The sequence below is a fragment of the Chiloscyllium plagiosum genome, chromosome 7 (genome assembly GCF_004010195.1).
Source record: "Chiloscyllium plagiosum isolate BGI_BamShark_2017 chromosome 7, ASM401019v2, whole genome shotgun sequence".
NCBI classification, from domain to species: domain Eukaryota; kingdom Metazoa; phylum Chordata; class Chondrichthyes; order Orectolobiformes; family Hemiscylliidae; genus Chiloscyllium; species Chiloscyllium plagiosum.
The window spans coordinates 18,705,751-18,721,047 of NC_057716.1; the positions used below are offsets into that span (position 1 = coordinate 18,705,751).

The window sequence follows — 15,297 nt, forward strand, 5'->3', positions numbered from 1 at the left end:
AGAGAGGAAAGAGGAAAGTGACAGCATTTGTAAAAGGTTGTACAAAATATATTACCTCCTGCCCTGTCTAAAGAATTCCAGGCCACACTGATTGTATCTGAGGGGAGAATTTTTTTTCTCTCAGTGAAGGAATGTAAAAGTGGAGCCAGTGGAACAGAATGTTGTTTACTACATGTAAACAACAGTATCCAGATAGCTCAGGGGATGGCTGTAGAAGACTATGATCGACTTGTAATATAGTGTAAAACATGCATTATGGATCAGTCCTTCATTGTTGGAATGGCCTGACTTTTATCTCCACAGATATTCCAAATTCCCCTGAAATGTTTTGAATGATTCAGCTTGTGATCACAACAGTGAAACTGTGACAGTGAAAAGCTTGCATATGATCTTTCTGTGATTAAATGCTTGCACAATGACTCGCCCATGTAAATATTTCAATTGCAAGATTCCATCAGAAATGGTGATATAACAAGTGCTACAGAAATGAATTTTGTGCAAACAGGAGGATATCTAACTTATTTTTGTGGTGACCAAACTAAATTGGACGTTTTTTTCACATGTTGCCTGCTATCAATAAATGTGTTATTAAAATCATGGGGCCACTGTTAATGCTGAGGACTAATTTTAGTTGCAGTTTGGCTGTTGGTTGGGCCGTTGAAAGCTGAGGACTAATTTTAGTTACAAATTGCAGTTGATTGGTGGCAAGAAACCAGAAGAGATATCTGTACTTAATGTATTATTTTACAAAATTCTTTCCTCTTGTTTGCTTTCTAAAGAGGAGCTGAGAGAAGGTAAGTCTGCAGATCATAAGTGTATCCTGATTAGAATCACAGTCATTGCTGGCCAATACTCACCAAAACAGTAATGTAAAGTCACTATAATCCCATAGGGCTACTCTCTCTTTAGCGATAGACAACAGGTGATCAGTTTGTGCTGAGGGTCACCACACCTCAGGGAACGGGTGAGGTTCAGAAGTTGGGGCCTTCATTGGTAACCTCAGCTGGTACAGGAATTGAACCCACACTGTTGGCATCTGTCTATGTCTGTTAGTGAGATTTAAATTCATGATCTTCTGAGCCAGAGTAAAGCAATGTTTGTCTATCCCTTAAACCAAGCTCAGTTGCCCTTGTTTGGGAATGGGCTAGGATTTTGCTTATGATCACCCCCTACTATCTCCAAAAAAACAAAAATTTGAATTTACCTTGCACCTTTAATTCAGTAAAACTTTGAGACATTTCACAGTTGTATTACCAAAAGAAATTTGACACTTAGTGCTTAAAGAGATAATCAAGCACATAACCAAAAGATCTGTCAAAGAGGATAGGTTTAAAGAAAGATTGTAAAAAAGGCAAGTTAGATAGAAAAGTTTGGAAGGGGAGTTTCAAAGCTCAGAGTTTTGATGGCTTAAGGTCCAACTGCCAATGATAGAAATATTAAAATTGGGGACGTGCAAGAAGCCAGAATAAGAGAAGCTTAGATACCTGGGACAATTAGGCTGGAGAGGATTACAGAGGGAGAGAGGAGCTCGGTCAGAGAGGAATTTGAAAACAAAGAAGAAAATTTTATAATTGATTTGTTGCTGAACAAGAAGCCAATGTAGTTCACTGAGCCACATTAACAGAATGGGGCTTAATGTGAATTAGGATACAGATGCAGTGGATTAGATGACTTTAAATTGATGGAGAGTGGAAGCAAGGTGTCCAGCCAGCAAAGTACTGAAATAGTCAAAAGGGAATAAAGACAAAAGAAACACAAGGATTAGTCTCAGCTCTGCTTGTGCTCACTGACCAGTCTGGAGTAGGTTTGGGGAATTGGCTAAGAATAAAATCTTTGGCTTTTTTTAGAGGAATGCGTAAGTATTAACATAGGAGCAACTCATCCAAAAACTCCTGGTAACGCCAGTACTGGCTGAGTTACCAAGATCTAACTGCTATAACTTAGGTTCTAGTGTACATAATTTGCCATCTAATGTGTGAGAATTAAGATGTGATTTAACATCTGCCTTGTTCTGTGCTCTCTTTCCTGGTGATATCTCCCTGGTGTACAGAAGATGCTGAATTCAATGGATATAACCAAGGACTGTACATTCGTGAGTTATAACTTGCTCACTCTTCTCTGCAGCTGCTTTATGTTTGTTTCCCATTCTACCTCCTGTACCTCAGTTCTGCCTTTCTGTTGCTCTCCTTGGCAGATGGATCAGATATTCACCCTGACCACTAACTCTGGCACCAAAATGTACCTGTTCAACATCAGTAACCAAACACTGTTAGGAAAATGTGGGAAGATTCCACAAACCCTCCTCCCCCCACCCAAATACTGTCATGGAAAGATGGAATTTAGTCCCTCTAATATATTGGTCAGTGAAATTAGATCATTTTCTAATCTCTTCCAAAATTCCCATCTCTCAGAATCACAGAAATGTTATGGTGCAGATGGAGGCCATTCAGCCTGTCATGTCTGCTCCAGCTCTCTGATCATTTTGACTCATTACTCATCTCCTGCCTTTTTACCATAACCTTCAACATTGTTTCTATTTAAATAATCGTAGAACATAGAACATTCCAGCGCAGTATAGGCTCTTCAGCCCTCGGTGTTGCGCTGACCTATGAAACCTATCTGAAGCCCATCAAACATAAACTATTCCATTCTAGTCCATATGCCTATCCAATGACAATTTAAATGCCCTTAAAGTTGGGAGTCTACTACTGTTGAGGGCAGTGTGTTCCACGCCCCTACTACTCTGAGTAAAGAAACTACTTCTGACATCTGTCCTATATCTATCACCTCTCAATTTAAAGCCATGTCCCCTTGTGCTTGCCATCATCATCCGAGGAAAAAGGGTCTCACTGTCCAACTTATCTAACCCTCTGATTATCTTATATGTGTCAATTAAGTCACCTCTCAACCTTCTTCCTTCTAATGAAAACAGCCTCAAGTACCTCAGTCTTTCCTCATAAGACACTCCCTCCATACCAGGCAACATCCTAGTAAATCTCCTCTGACCTCTTTCCAAAGCTTCCACATCCTTCCTATAATGCAATGACCAGAACTGCATGCAATACTCCAAGTGCGGCCGCACCAGAGTAATCATCTTATGCCCTCTTGAATATCTCAATTCAACCTGTCTCCATCACACTTGCGGGTAGTGCATTCCAGACTCCAACTATTTGCTGTTTAAGAAAGGTTTTCTCTCGTCTTGCATTTGCTTCTTCTGCAAAACACTTGAAATCTGTGCCCTCCTTTTACAAGCTGGAACAATTTCTCCCCGTCTGCTTTGCCTGGATCCATCGTGATTTTGATCTGCCAAACTGTTTGGGGAAATGAAGCAGCTAGTTGTCATTTCTTTGCCAGGATGTGTGAAGGGGGAAAGGCAGTGGGGGAAATATATGTTTGGAACTCACCCATGACCTGCAGTTATCATTAAAGACAAATAGACTGAACTTGCATTTCTTTGGTATCTTTCATAACTTTCAGTTTGACTCATCCCTGCCAATTAACACTGTTGTCCCTCCCTTACAGCGGGATTCAGAAGGAGCATGCGACTGTGCCGCAGGAAATCGAAGAGCAGTCAGTTACGGAGCTCCACTCGCTGTCCGAGCAGTTGTTATACCAGCACAGTGTCACCATATGAGGAGGTTATGAGATACCAACGCAGCCCCACTGACCGACACAGGTTGATTGTCCTGGTGGGTGAGTAACTAATCATCCAGTTTAGAAGCAGATTAAACCATCTCAGGTGGATGGTCCACAACCTCATGTGGCTGAAGGGTAGCTATTTCCTCACTGACACCAGGTGACACCCTGACACTGCACAGTGTGTGTGTGTGTGTAGGGTGCAGTTCTCCAGCAGGGCACTAGGGGTAGACCCCCTGTCCCACAGGGGACAACACTGTCCCACAATCACGGACCCTCAGGACAAAAATATATGGTCGATGATACACAATGTCAGTTAGGACACAGGCAGCAGAGTTTTAGTTGAGCTGAAATCCCACAGGAAACGTGCCAGGAGAGTTGCAATAGTCAAATCTGGAGAAGACAAAGAAATGGATGAGGGTTTCAGTAGTTATGGGACTGAAGCAAGCGTGGAGATGGGCAACGTTACAGTGAGGTCAGTGGTCATTCTAATGGAGATGTTATGGGATCACAGGCTCAGCTCCAAATTGACTGTGATGTTGAGGTAGTGAACAGTCTGATTCAGTCTGAGGCAGTAGCCGGGGTGCACTTCCTGAAGCAGATGTGGGGTCTGATGACAATTTTCTGCTTCCTGATATTTAAGTGGAGGAGATTGTGACTCACAAACAGTGGAGAGGCAGTGATGTGCTGGAGAAAAGTGGTGGAGTGATGCTGCTGACAATGTATAATGTGAAACCTTACTCCAATGCAAGAGTTGCTACGGCTACAATTCAATAGGACAGAGTTGAAACAAGTCAGGGTAGCCCCACTGAGCAGGACAACAAGGGAGACAGTTGTTTTTCAGAGCTTTGGTGACCCACACCCCACCACTAACATTATGATGACTAGTTGGAATTTGAACACTTTCTGAATGGGAAATGTCTTGTGATAATTGGGCACATCGATACCAGAGGCAAATTTGGTTTTCTTATTTTCCTGACACATTAGGTCCCTCAGGAGTGGGAGTGAATGAACTGAGAAGAAGGTTGATTGAGTCGGATCCACATCTCTTCCAAAGTCCTGTACCACGTAAGTCTAGATATCTGCGTAGCATCACCCACAGCATCAATGAGTTTGCACACAACTATCTGATTGGCAGCAAACCGTGAGATCCTTTAATGGGAGAGACAGACCACCATCTGTTGTGCAGGCTCTTGAGACTCTGTTTTCAGAAACATAGGTACAAGGAATTCACTTAGGTGACCTGGATTCTGCTGAGTGCGGTAGATCAGGAGTGGCTAGTCCACTGTGAACACAAGGTGTCTGATCAATTAGGACAAAAGGTGGCGACGGCCCTTCCTATTAGTTAACAGCGGCAAGCTGCTCCGCCTCTCCGATACTGACGCCTCTTTACCCCGGTTTCACCCTCTTGGCCCTGCAGTCCCATGACTCATTAATCCAACTGGGGTCTGTGTGATCTCCATCGGACTAATTTTAGTCCTTTCACAAGCTGCTGCCTCTGTATTTAATATGTCAGGTAGCTGATGAAGGAGCAGTGCTCTGAAATCTAGTACTTCCAAATAAATCTGTTGGACTATAACCTGGTGTTGTGTGATTTTTAACACTGGTTCCTCCACATCATGGCAACGTATTCAAGACACACCTCTGGAGCTGGGCCTTATAGCTGAGAGGTAGGGTCACCACATCTGCACCACAAGAGTCTATAACAGGCACATTTAAAGCTAAATGTCTCTTAATTACCTGCTTAACAGTCTTAATTGGTTACTCACTTTTTAATATGGATTAGCTAATTTGTTGTTTTCCTGCCAGCCATTCAGCCATTTAACACAGCCATCAGGATTCCTAGTCTCCTGTGATTCTATAGACATTCCTAAATGACTCCTGTCTCTGATCCAGGCTTGTTGACTATCTCAGATTTTATCTATTATCTTATCGAGGGGGTGATTGGTCAGTCAGCTCGTCCAGTTGCTCAGGTATTTGTAAGATCATGGCTGATCATCTACATGAAATCATTTCCATACCCTCCCCTTGATTCTCTTAGTTCCCAAAAGTTGAACAATCTCAGGTTGGAATATATTCATTCAATCTACAGGATTAAGGGTAGAGAAGTCTAAAGACTCATGATCTTCTGGATGAAGAAATGTCTTCTCATCTCAGTCCGAAATGGTCAACCTGAGACAATGATCCCTATTCTCAACATTCCAGTCAGATAGAAACAGTCTCTCAGCATTGACCCCCTAAAACCATCTCAAAGTTTGACACTTTTCAATGAGATCACTTCCCATTCTTCTACATTCCAGAGAATATTAGCCCATTCTGCTCTATATCTTCTCAAAGGACACTCCTCTCATACCAGGAATTAACTGAGGCAATTATTTTCAAAGGCAAATATATATCCTGCTTTAGATAAGGAGAACAAAATGGTCCACAGTACTCCAGGTTCAGATGAAGGATGAGTTTGAGTGGAAGCCGGAGGACGAGTGTCTAAGCTAGATTCCTCATGGTACATTCTGCATTTACCAAACCACGTTCAACGTGTATAACTTCAACCCTCCTTTGGTTCAGCCTGGTTCTCCTCCCTCTTGCCCTTGCAGATACCACTCGGCCACCAAACAGCTATGAGGAAGATGGACGGGAATATTACTTTGTTTCCAAAGAAACATTTGAAGCCATGGCATTGAGTCACAGGTGAGGACCCACTGGGTTGATATCAAAAATGGCTAATGGTTGATGGGGACTATGTTAGCTGAAACAACAGTCCCATTGGGTAACAAGGCACTGGAATAATATGAAATCCATTGCAATGACACTGCTACTGGAAACTCTTTCTAAGCTGTCTGTTGCAAATGGAGCAACATCGCCTTCAGGGTGTGTTCTCATGCAGTCTAGTGGTCACAGAGCATCAATAACAATGGGAGTCTCAGCTCATCCACCTGTCTGGAAGTTGATATGAATAACAGAGCAGCAGAAACTTCATCTAAACATAAGTTTGGGAGTGGGGAGAAAGCAGATGAAGTGGATGCAGTGATCACTCTTCAGTTATGCTGATAGGGGTGGGAGGGAAATGGTTTGACTCAGTCACAGAAGGATGAGTTTCAAACAGCACCCCACCAAACTCCCCACCACCAATAAGCAGCCTCAGATTTTAAAAGAAGGGGTAGTACAGTAAGGCAACTACTACCAAGATTCTAGCTGTTGTGGGTAACATTGTGTCGGAATACATATGTTACAGCAACACATGGGTCTGAACAGTAGTCTGCCAAAGACTAGATAATTCTGTAGTTTCACCACATGGGGAGCATCATGATAAAGTTCTGGATCGAATGCTTTTCACCTGAGGGTTTAAAGAGGTTTCTGAGGAAATTGCAAATGCTTTGGTCATATCTCTAAAGTTTGCTTAATGCAGGAATGATCGCTTCTCTATTGTAAAATTATAAAGATAGCTTGTTATTTAAGAAATATGAGGAAGCAAAGTCAGGAAATTACAGACCTTTTAGTCTAACATCTGTTGCGGGAAACTTGTTTGAATCTATAATTAATGACACAGTGACAGAGAACTTAGAGAGAATTTTGAGTTTATTACAGAGAGTCAACATGGATTTGTAAAAGGGCTGGTCATATCAAACAAATTTGATTGAACTACAGTGTACAAAATTGAAGACAAATTATTAACTTGGCTAGATGAATAGTTAGACATTTAGGACAGAAAAGAGATGTAATGGATATGCACTCAAATATAACTGGAAGTGTTCCAACAGGGCCTATTTTGGGATCTCAAGTATTCACTATATCCATGAGTGTTTTAAAATGTTTATATATATATATATATATATATATATACACATGTAAATCTAGATTAACTGACCATACAAAGATTAGTAGCATATTAAGCAATGTAGAAAGGAGCATAAATTATAAATAAATAGATTAAATTAATGGACAGCAGTGTGGCAGATGAATTTTGATGCAAGTATATGAGAAGTCACCCCAAGTAGATCAAAAAATAAAGGGGCTGAGGTATTTTTTAAATGGTGAAAAGCTTGTAAATGTGCAAGTTCAAGGAAGTATTAAGGGTTCGAATGCTCAGATGATTAAATGTAGTGATTTAGTACAAAAAGAAATCAAAAAGGTTTATGAAATTTTAGCCTATTTACCTAGAGACATAGAAAGTAATAGCAGGAATAGACCATTCAGTCCTTTGAACTTAACCCCACCATTCAATATGATCACATCTGATCAACCAACTCAGTTTCCTGGTCCCACTTTCTCCCCATATCCTTTGCTCCCATTAGCCCTAATAACGATACCTATCTCCTTTTTGAAAATATTCAATGTTTTGGCATGAACTATTTTCTGTGACAGATAATTCCACAGCCTCACCACTCTCGGGGTGAAGAAATTTCTTCTCATCTCAGTCCTAAATAGCCTACCCTGTATCTTAAAATGTGACTCCCTGGTTCTGGACTCCATAGTCATTGGGAACATCCCTGCCTTGTCCTGTTAGAATGTGATGGGTTTCTATGAGGTCCTCTTCATTCTTATAAACTCCAATGAATATAGTCCTAACCAATCCAGTCTCTCTGCATACCTCAGTCTGTCATCCCAGGAATCAGTCTGGTCAACCTTTGTTGCATGGCCTCTGTAGCCAGAACATCCTTCCTCAGATAAGGAGACCAAAACTATGTACAATATTCCAGGTGTGGGCTCACCAAGGCCCTGTACAATTACAGCAAGATATCCCTGCTCTTGTACTCAAATCATCTCATTCTGAAGACCAACATACCATTTGTCTTCTTCACCATGTGCTGTGACTGCATGCTTACTTTCAACAACTGGTGTACGGGTATCATTGCACCTCGCCCTTTCCCAATCTATCACCATTCACGTAACAATCTGCCTTCCTGCTTTTGCAACCAAATTGGATAACCTCACACTAATCCACATTATACTTCATCTGTCACACATTTGCCCGCCCACTCAACTTGTCCAAATCATACTGAAGCATCTCTGTATCCTCTTCACAGTTCACCCTTCCTTCCAGTTTTGTAGCTAGAGGGCTTGAATATAAAGAGAAGGAAGTTTAGCTGCAGCTACAAAGCCCTGACTTGTTTACATCTGGAAAACTGCATAGTTCTTGGGATCACAACTTGGAAAGGATGTATTATCTGTAAAAAAAGACTAGCATAGATTCACCCAAATATTATCAAGGTTCCAAGGATTAGATAATGATGAGAGATTACATGTCCCTAAGTTGTCTCAGGTTTTTAGAATTTTGAAAGGAATCTATTGATTAGATAAGGACAAACAATTTCTGATGGTGAAAGAGTCTAGGACAAAGGAACATAACTTTAAGATCAGGAATAAAGTCATGAAACATACAGTGGTTGAAACATGGAATACAGTCCCTAAGAAGCAGTACATACCAACTCAATTTTCAACTTAAAATCTAAGATGGATAGATTTTTGATGGCCAAAGATATATAGCAATTATGGAACCAACATAGACAAATGGAGGGAGAATTATATTAAATTCCAGAACAGGCTTAAGGGGCTGAAAGGAACAGGGAAAGGCCAATTTCCTAATTTGAGTTCATGGAGTTAATATACCAGAGTTCCAGGCTTCTGTTGGAAAGATAATGTATTAAATGTCGAGTTTCAATGGGAGATTTAATGTATCAATGGGGAGAGTTTTGACATAACAGTTCATGTAGTATACTTATGGGGTTCAATAGTTCATTTAGGACAATAAAGAGTGAAGACAGGATTATAGAAACTGTACAACCAAGATGTTATGAAAGTGAAGAGCCTCTGATCTCCTCCATTCTGCCAGGTAGACATTGACTGTGACATACGATTGAAAGTTGAAACTAATATCATTCTGTTTGTGAAGGGTCTTCTTCTCACTTCAGGTTCCTGGAGTATGGACAGTACAAAGGGCATCTATATGGCACGAGCAGGGAGGCTGTGCGCTTTATTCTGGACTTGGGGTTAATTTGTGTCATTGACCTGGAGCCACAAGTAAGTGTTCATGTACACATTGAAGGGTAAAGAACAACTGGACTGTTCTGCAATGGTCATCTTGATCAATTAATATTGTTAAGGTCAAACCTTGGCAATAGAAGCCCACTCTGTGAAGCACTAGATTGGAAATCATGGATACTTCACAGCACAGTTTAATGGAATGGCTATAATTACTGCCAAATTCACATTCCACACATCCTTCCTTTACTTAGAGGGGTGGCTTTATTTTCTAACATTGGGTCTCACTTCAATCTATCACCTTACCCTTTAGTTGGCATCTACATTGAAAAGCTTACCATCATATAATACTGTATTGTGTTCACAGCACAAAAACAAGTCATTTGGCCCAACTTTATTCTCCACATGGACCTCCTCCCATTCATCACTATCTAACTCCATCAACCTCACTCAGTGTTGTCAAGATCTGGGACTCTTCTGGAACAGGTGGTAGGAGCTGATTATAAAAATAACTTTAAGGGGAAGTCAAACAAACACTTGAGGATGATGAATTTCTAAGGTTATGGACAAAAGATGGGGGTGGGAGACTAAGCACAATTAATTTTTCAAAGAGTCATTACAAGCATAATGAGCCAAATGCCCTACTTCTGTGCCATAAGGTTTTTGACTCTATGAATATGTTGTTTTGTTCCTTTCTCTCTCACCTGCTTATCTATATTAAATGAATCTATGCTACTTGCCTCAATTACTCTCTGTGGTAGCAAATTCTACATTTGTTACTCTCCTGACTTCCTATATTAGATTTATTGGAGACTGTCTTATATTAATGATCCCTAGTAGATCATAGAATTATTACAGTGCAAAAGGAGGCTATTCAGCCCCTTGGGCTTTCACCTGTTACATTATCTAGTGCCCATTTCCTGCCCTTTCTCCATATTCCTATGCATCAATACTTTCCAAAAAACAAAATCCAATGCCCTTTTAAGTGCCTCAATTGAATCTGCCTACATCGCATTTCTGGGCAGTGCATGCCATAGTTTAACAAATTGCTTCATGAAAATGTTTTTTTCTCTCATTACCCTGCATGGAATCTGGTTGGGAAGTGAAAATCTCTTTTCTATAGCTGCTGTATCTAATCCTTTCATAAAGCTACAGACCTCTTTCAAGTCACCTTTCAATTTTATTTTCATAAAAGAAAAGGTCCAGACTTTCCTCATAGTTATCACCTCACAGTGCTAGTTTCATTTCAGTAAATCTTTTTAATACCTTGTCCATTGTCTCTGCATCGTTTTTATAGCACAGACACCAAAAATATTCACACTGCTCCAAGTTAACCATTTTATCTATTTTTCAATGTTATCCCTCAAAAATTGAATGCCAGTGCTTTTGTCATTTATTATTACTGCTATTTTTAATGTTATGCTCCCATACTCCAAAACGTTATGACCTCGTAATGCTTCCTACCAAAATGTACCATCACTTTTCAGCGTACGTTATTGATTCTTTTGCTACTTCAGCCATCCTTATCTTGTGAAACATGCCATAGAAATGTGAGTCTTTTGTTTCTTTAATTTTTAATTCATTTGCCAATAATGTGTTCACTCTGCATCTTTATCCGTATGTTATATTGCAGTACATTTTTGTTCCTACATTTTTGTTAACTGTTGTCCAATGCTTCGTATTGTTTACAAGTTTAGCAATTATGCTTCTGATTCCTGATTCCAAATTGTTTATGGAAATGGTGAACAAAAACAGTCTCATCTCTGATCTTGTGGTAAACCCCTCTCATCCTAACCCTGATCTTTGTTTCCTACTTTTTGCAGCCAACTTGCTATCCATGTTACTAATGATCTCCTGACACCATATGTGAGGACTATCTGCCACCGTCCTTCAAATTTATTATCTGTCACACTCCAAACCTTCTTGGCACTGAAATGCTCTTCTCCTTTTCTCACTTAGTCAGCTCCTCATCCGCTATGCGGTCAAGCTCCACCCAAGTTCCCTTCACTGAGCTCTTCCATTTTCTCTGGAATCCTGTCCTCACTCAATCTCTGCTTGTCTGAATCTGCTTCACTCAGGAATAAATCTACTCCCTCTCATTCAACTTGTTCCAGACTGTCCTTCCCACCTATCACAAGTCCATAGTCATCACTGTCCTGCTCAACAATCCTTTCAGTTTCACTCCTCATCTCCTCAAAGTTGCTCCACATTCACTCTTCCCCTACTTTAATTTCCACTTTTACAGTCCTAAATCCAAGGATCAACATGTAAATCAGACAACGCCTGAAATGGAGAAAACAAAGAAACAACTGCACAAACTGAAAATCAGAAACAAAAACAGTTCCGACGAACGGTCACTGGACCTGAAACACTAACGCTGCTTTCGCTCCATGATGCTGCCAGACCTGCTGAGTTTTCCCAGCAATTTTTATTTTTGTTGCATTCGACTGACATGATGGTTCAGTGCAAAAACTGCTGGGTGCTTTTGACTATTATTTGCCTCTTTCTCCACTTCTTCTGGTGCTCTGGTGCCTCACCCACTTAATCTTCCCTTACCATCCTACATATCTGGTCTCACTCATACCATTCCACAATTGAGTTGTCCGGCCAACTAATTGGCAACCTTTCTCTCAGGTACAAATTGTTGTGACTGTTTGATATTTGGCATTCTTGGATTTGCTTGATGAGAACAAAACAAAAATTTTTTGCCAATATGTATCTCTTTTCAACAAGACTGAATGGATTTTCTTGACACACTGCATGGTCACCTCAGATGTGCCTGCACTATCTCATTCCTTTGTTCCTGCCAAAGCATTTGCCAACTTTCATTCTATTGATGACAACATCCCACTTTACCATTCCAAGACTTCACCAATATCTTGGACCACTTCTGTGCAGTTTCACAAAAAGTCATTAGATTAGATTGTGCTATCGTGCCGCCCACAAATGCCACTCATCGACAAGTTAACTCTGGCAAGACTCGAGAGATCCTATCAGGCTCCCATTAAAATCTCTACATCCTTTGCCCTTTTCATTCTCTCCAAAGCCTATCATCCTTCTTAAAGCACGGTGTCCAGAAGCAGATATAATACTCCAGCTAAGGCTGAACTAGTGCTTTATATAAGTTCAAATAAATTCCTTCTTTTGTACTCCATGCCCTGATTAATAAACCCTCAAATACTGAGGATACCATATGATTTATTAGCTGTTCTCTGACATATAACCTTCTGCCATTCCCCGCTCTATCGTTATAGCCCTGCACATTCTTTTCCTTGAGAGCTAGTCCAATGTCCTTTAGAAATCACTGATCAGCTCCTCATTCTTTCTTATGGCTTTGTGTTCCAAAATGTCTTCTCCATTGTTTTGATTGGATTTGTATCCTTCTTACGACTGCATTACAGTTTCAGAGTCTTCTTCAGTCTTGAACCCACATTCTGGAATGTTCCTCCTAAGTTTCTCCACTTCACCATGTCTCTCACCTCTTCCTAAAGCCTCAGAGATACCTGGCTCTTTTGCTAGGTCTCCTGTAATTTTCCTTATCTCTTCCACCACTGCCGATTTGGTGCCTGCTCTTCAGGCTGCTGTGAAACATAGTTTACTATGTTACAGCTGTTGGAAAAATGCAAGCAGTACTGTTGAAAAGTAAGTGGACTACTTGAGATGCATCTCATAAGTTAAGATTACTGAAAAAAACAAATAATATGTCAGGATAAGAGGAGATTTTCTTTCTGTAGCAAATTCTTGAATTGGAATACAGCGCCAGCAAAAGGTGGAAGCAAATTCAATCATAACTTCCAAAAGGGAGATGGATAACTAGTCAAAAAGAAAAGAAAATGCAGGGCTGTAGGAAAACAGCAACAGGATTGGAAATGACTGAATGAAAGAATTCAGAACAGGCACTGGCTAGATGCCTATTTCTGTGCTTTATGAGTCTATATAGGTTGAACAAGTGCTGTGTAATGTTAGAGGTGATGGTGGTGCTTTACAATGCAAAGACTTAACATGAATTTCTATGTATAACACAAATGGGATGATGGGCTGGGTAAATTGGTGTGTAGTTTGCTAAACAAGATAAGGTTCCTCTTTGATTCATGACTACATTGCTAAGTGCTTTGACTTTCTCCTTTACAGAGAATTCCAGAGGCACGAACAAAGGAGTTAAAACCCTTCATTATATTCATCAAACCTCCAAGCATCAGGCGCTTGCAACAAACACGAGCAAAAAGCCGTATCATCACTGATTATTATGTAAACAGATCTTTCAAGGTGGGTTTGCATTTTAATAACCTTTTTTGTTGCCATTCCAAATTATTGGCACTTAGCCATTAGGGGAAGATTTTGACACCAACATTCCAATACAGAACTTATTTCTGGACATCTAGCCACAGTCACTGGTACTTTGAATCGGGTCATCAAACTGATGCCCAAGGCCGACCAGCGTCAAATTCTGTATGACCAGGAAATAGAAACTAGAAATATGAGGGCTCTGTTTCTGTGCTATATATCTCTACGGCTCTGTGATCTGCCATTAAATTCAGCAGGACCTGCAGGATATCCATTCTTTCAGGTTCTCCGCATACAAACCAAAAACATCACTCAACATTGTCTTCCTATAAATATCAGTGCCACTATCTCTTCCATTGTATTAGTCACTTGTTCCTTGATCACATTGTCTGTCTGTCTGTCTGTCTCTCTCTCATCCCCTCTCTGTATTTGGATCTCTCTACCTTCCTAACTTTCTCACTCCTTGTATCTGTATTGCTCCCTGTAAATATCTCTCTTTCTTGCGCTCTTTCTCTGAATCACTGTCATTCCTTCTATCACTCCCCTGACTCCTGTATCACAGCATGGCCTCTCTCCATATAAAACATTTATTTCAAACATATATTTTTGACTCATAGGAAGAAGACTTACAAGAGATGGATGATGTATCTGAGAAGATGCTGGACTATTTTGGACACCTGTTTGACTGTGTGATTGTGAATGATGAGCTCCCAGACACCCACACGCAGCTACTTTGTGCTGTCAAGCAAGCTCAGTCTGAACCACACTGGGTACCAGCAGCTTGGCTCAATTCAGACATGAATGCATAATTCCTTCTCCATTAAGTGTCAGGTGTAAAATAGATGGTAACTGCCATATGGATATTTGATAGGACAGTGTCAAGGAAAATTTAATCTGCATCTAACCCTGTGCTATATCTGCCTTGGGCATGAGATTGAAATTTTTGAGAGCTGAGAGCCTTTCCATTGGTAAGTAAAATAATACAGATCAACACAAAACTTTGAAATTTTAATGTAGTACCCTCTTACACAGTGAGCTATATATAATAGTGCAAATTCTCTGGTGAGAGTTAGATACCAAATAAATGTTGCATGATAAATAATAAAGTCATATTGGTTGTCTGCTTTACTTAATGATGAGCTAGGGCTCTATGATCATTATTCTTCCCTCCTTTTCTTGACTTCTTATAACCTTCCTCATTTTGATGTTAATGCTTTTCTCAGTTCTTTCCTCTTCTGGAGTTGCAGAGTCTTGCTGCACCACGATCATAAGTGATTTAAAACAATAAAACCATAACAACCTATGGGACTGAGCAATTTGTTTTCTCAGTACCCCAAGCACAACATCCAATCCCTCAGTCGCCAGCTTAGACAGAATCTAATCTACAGGAGACAACAC

The 15,297-nt window shown here is 40.4% G+C and overlaps 1 protein-coding gene across 1 annotated transcript in view; it reads left to right on the forward strand.

Moving 5' to 3' along the window:
- Positions 1-15,009, forward strand: part of mpp4b (membrane palmitoylated protein 4b) — a 41,299-nt gene extending 26,290 nt beyond the window's left edge. Inside the window, exons 14-21 of the mRNA XM_043693134.1 lie at positions 780-794; positions 2,051-2,092; positions 3,523-3,693; positions 4,624-4,704; positions 6,231-6,324; positions 9,546-9,654; positions 13,747-13,881; positions 14,517-15,009. Coding sequence (XP_043549069.1) covers positions 780-794; positions 2,051-2,092; positions 3,523-3,693; positions 4,624-4,704; positions 6,231-6,324; positions 9,546-9,654; positions 13,747-13,881; positions 14,517-14,708 — 839 coding nt within the window. The 3' untranslated portion in view covers positions 14,709-15,009. The remainder of the gene's footprint in view (positions 1-779; positions 795-2,050; positions 2,093-3,522; positions 3,694-4,623; positions 4,705-6,230; positions 6,325-9,545; positions 9,655-13,746; positions 13,882-14,516) is intronic.
- Positions 15,010-15,297: the final 288 nt, after the last annotated feature.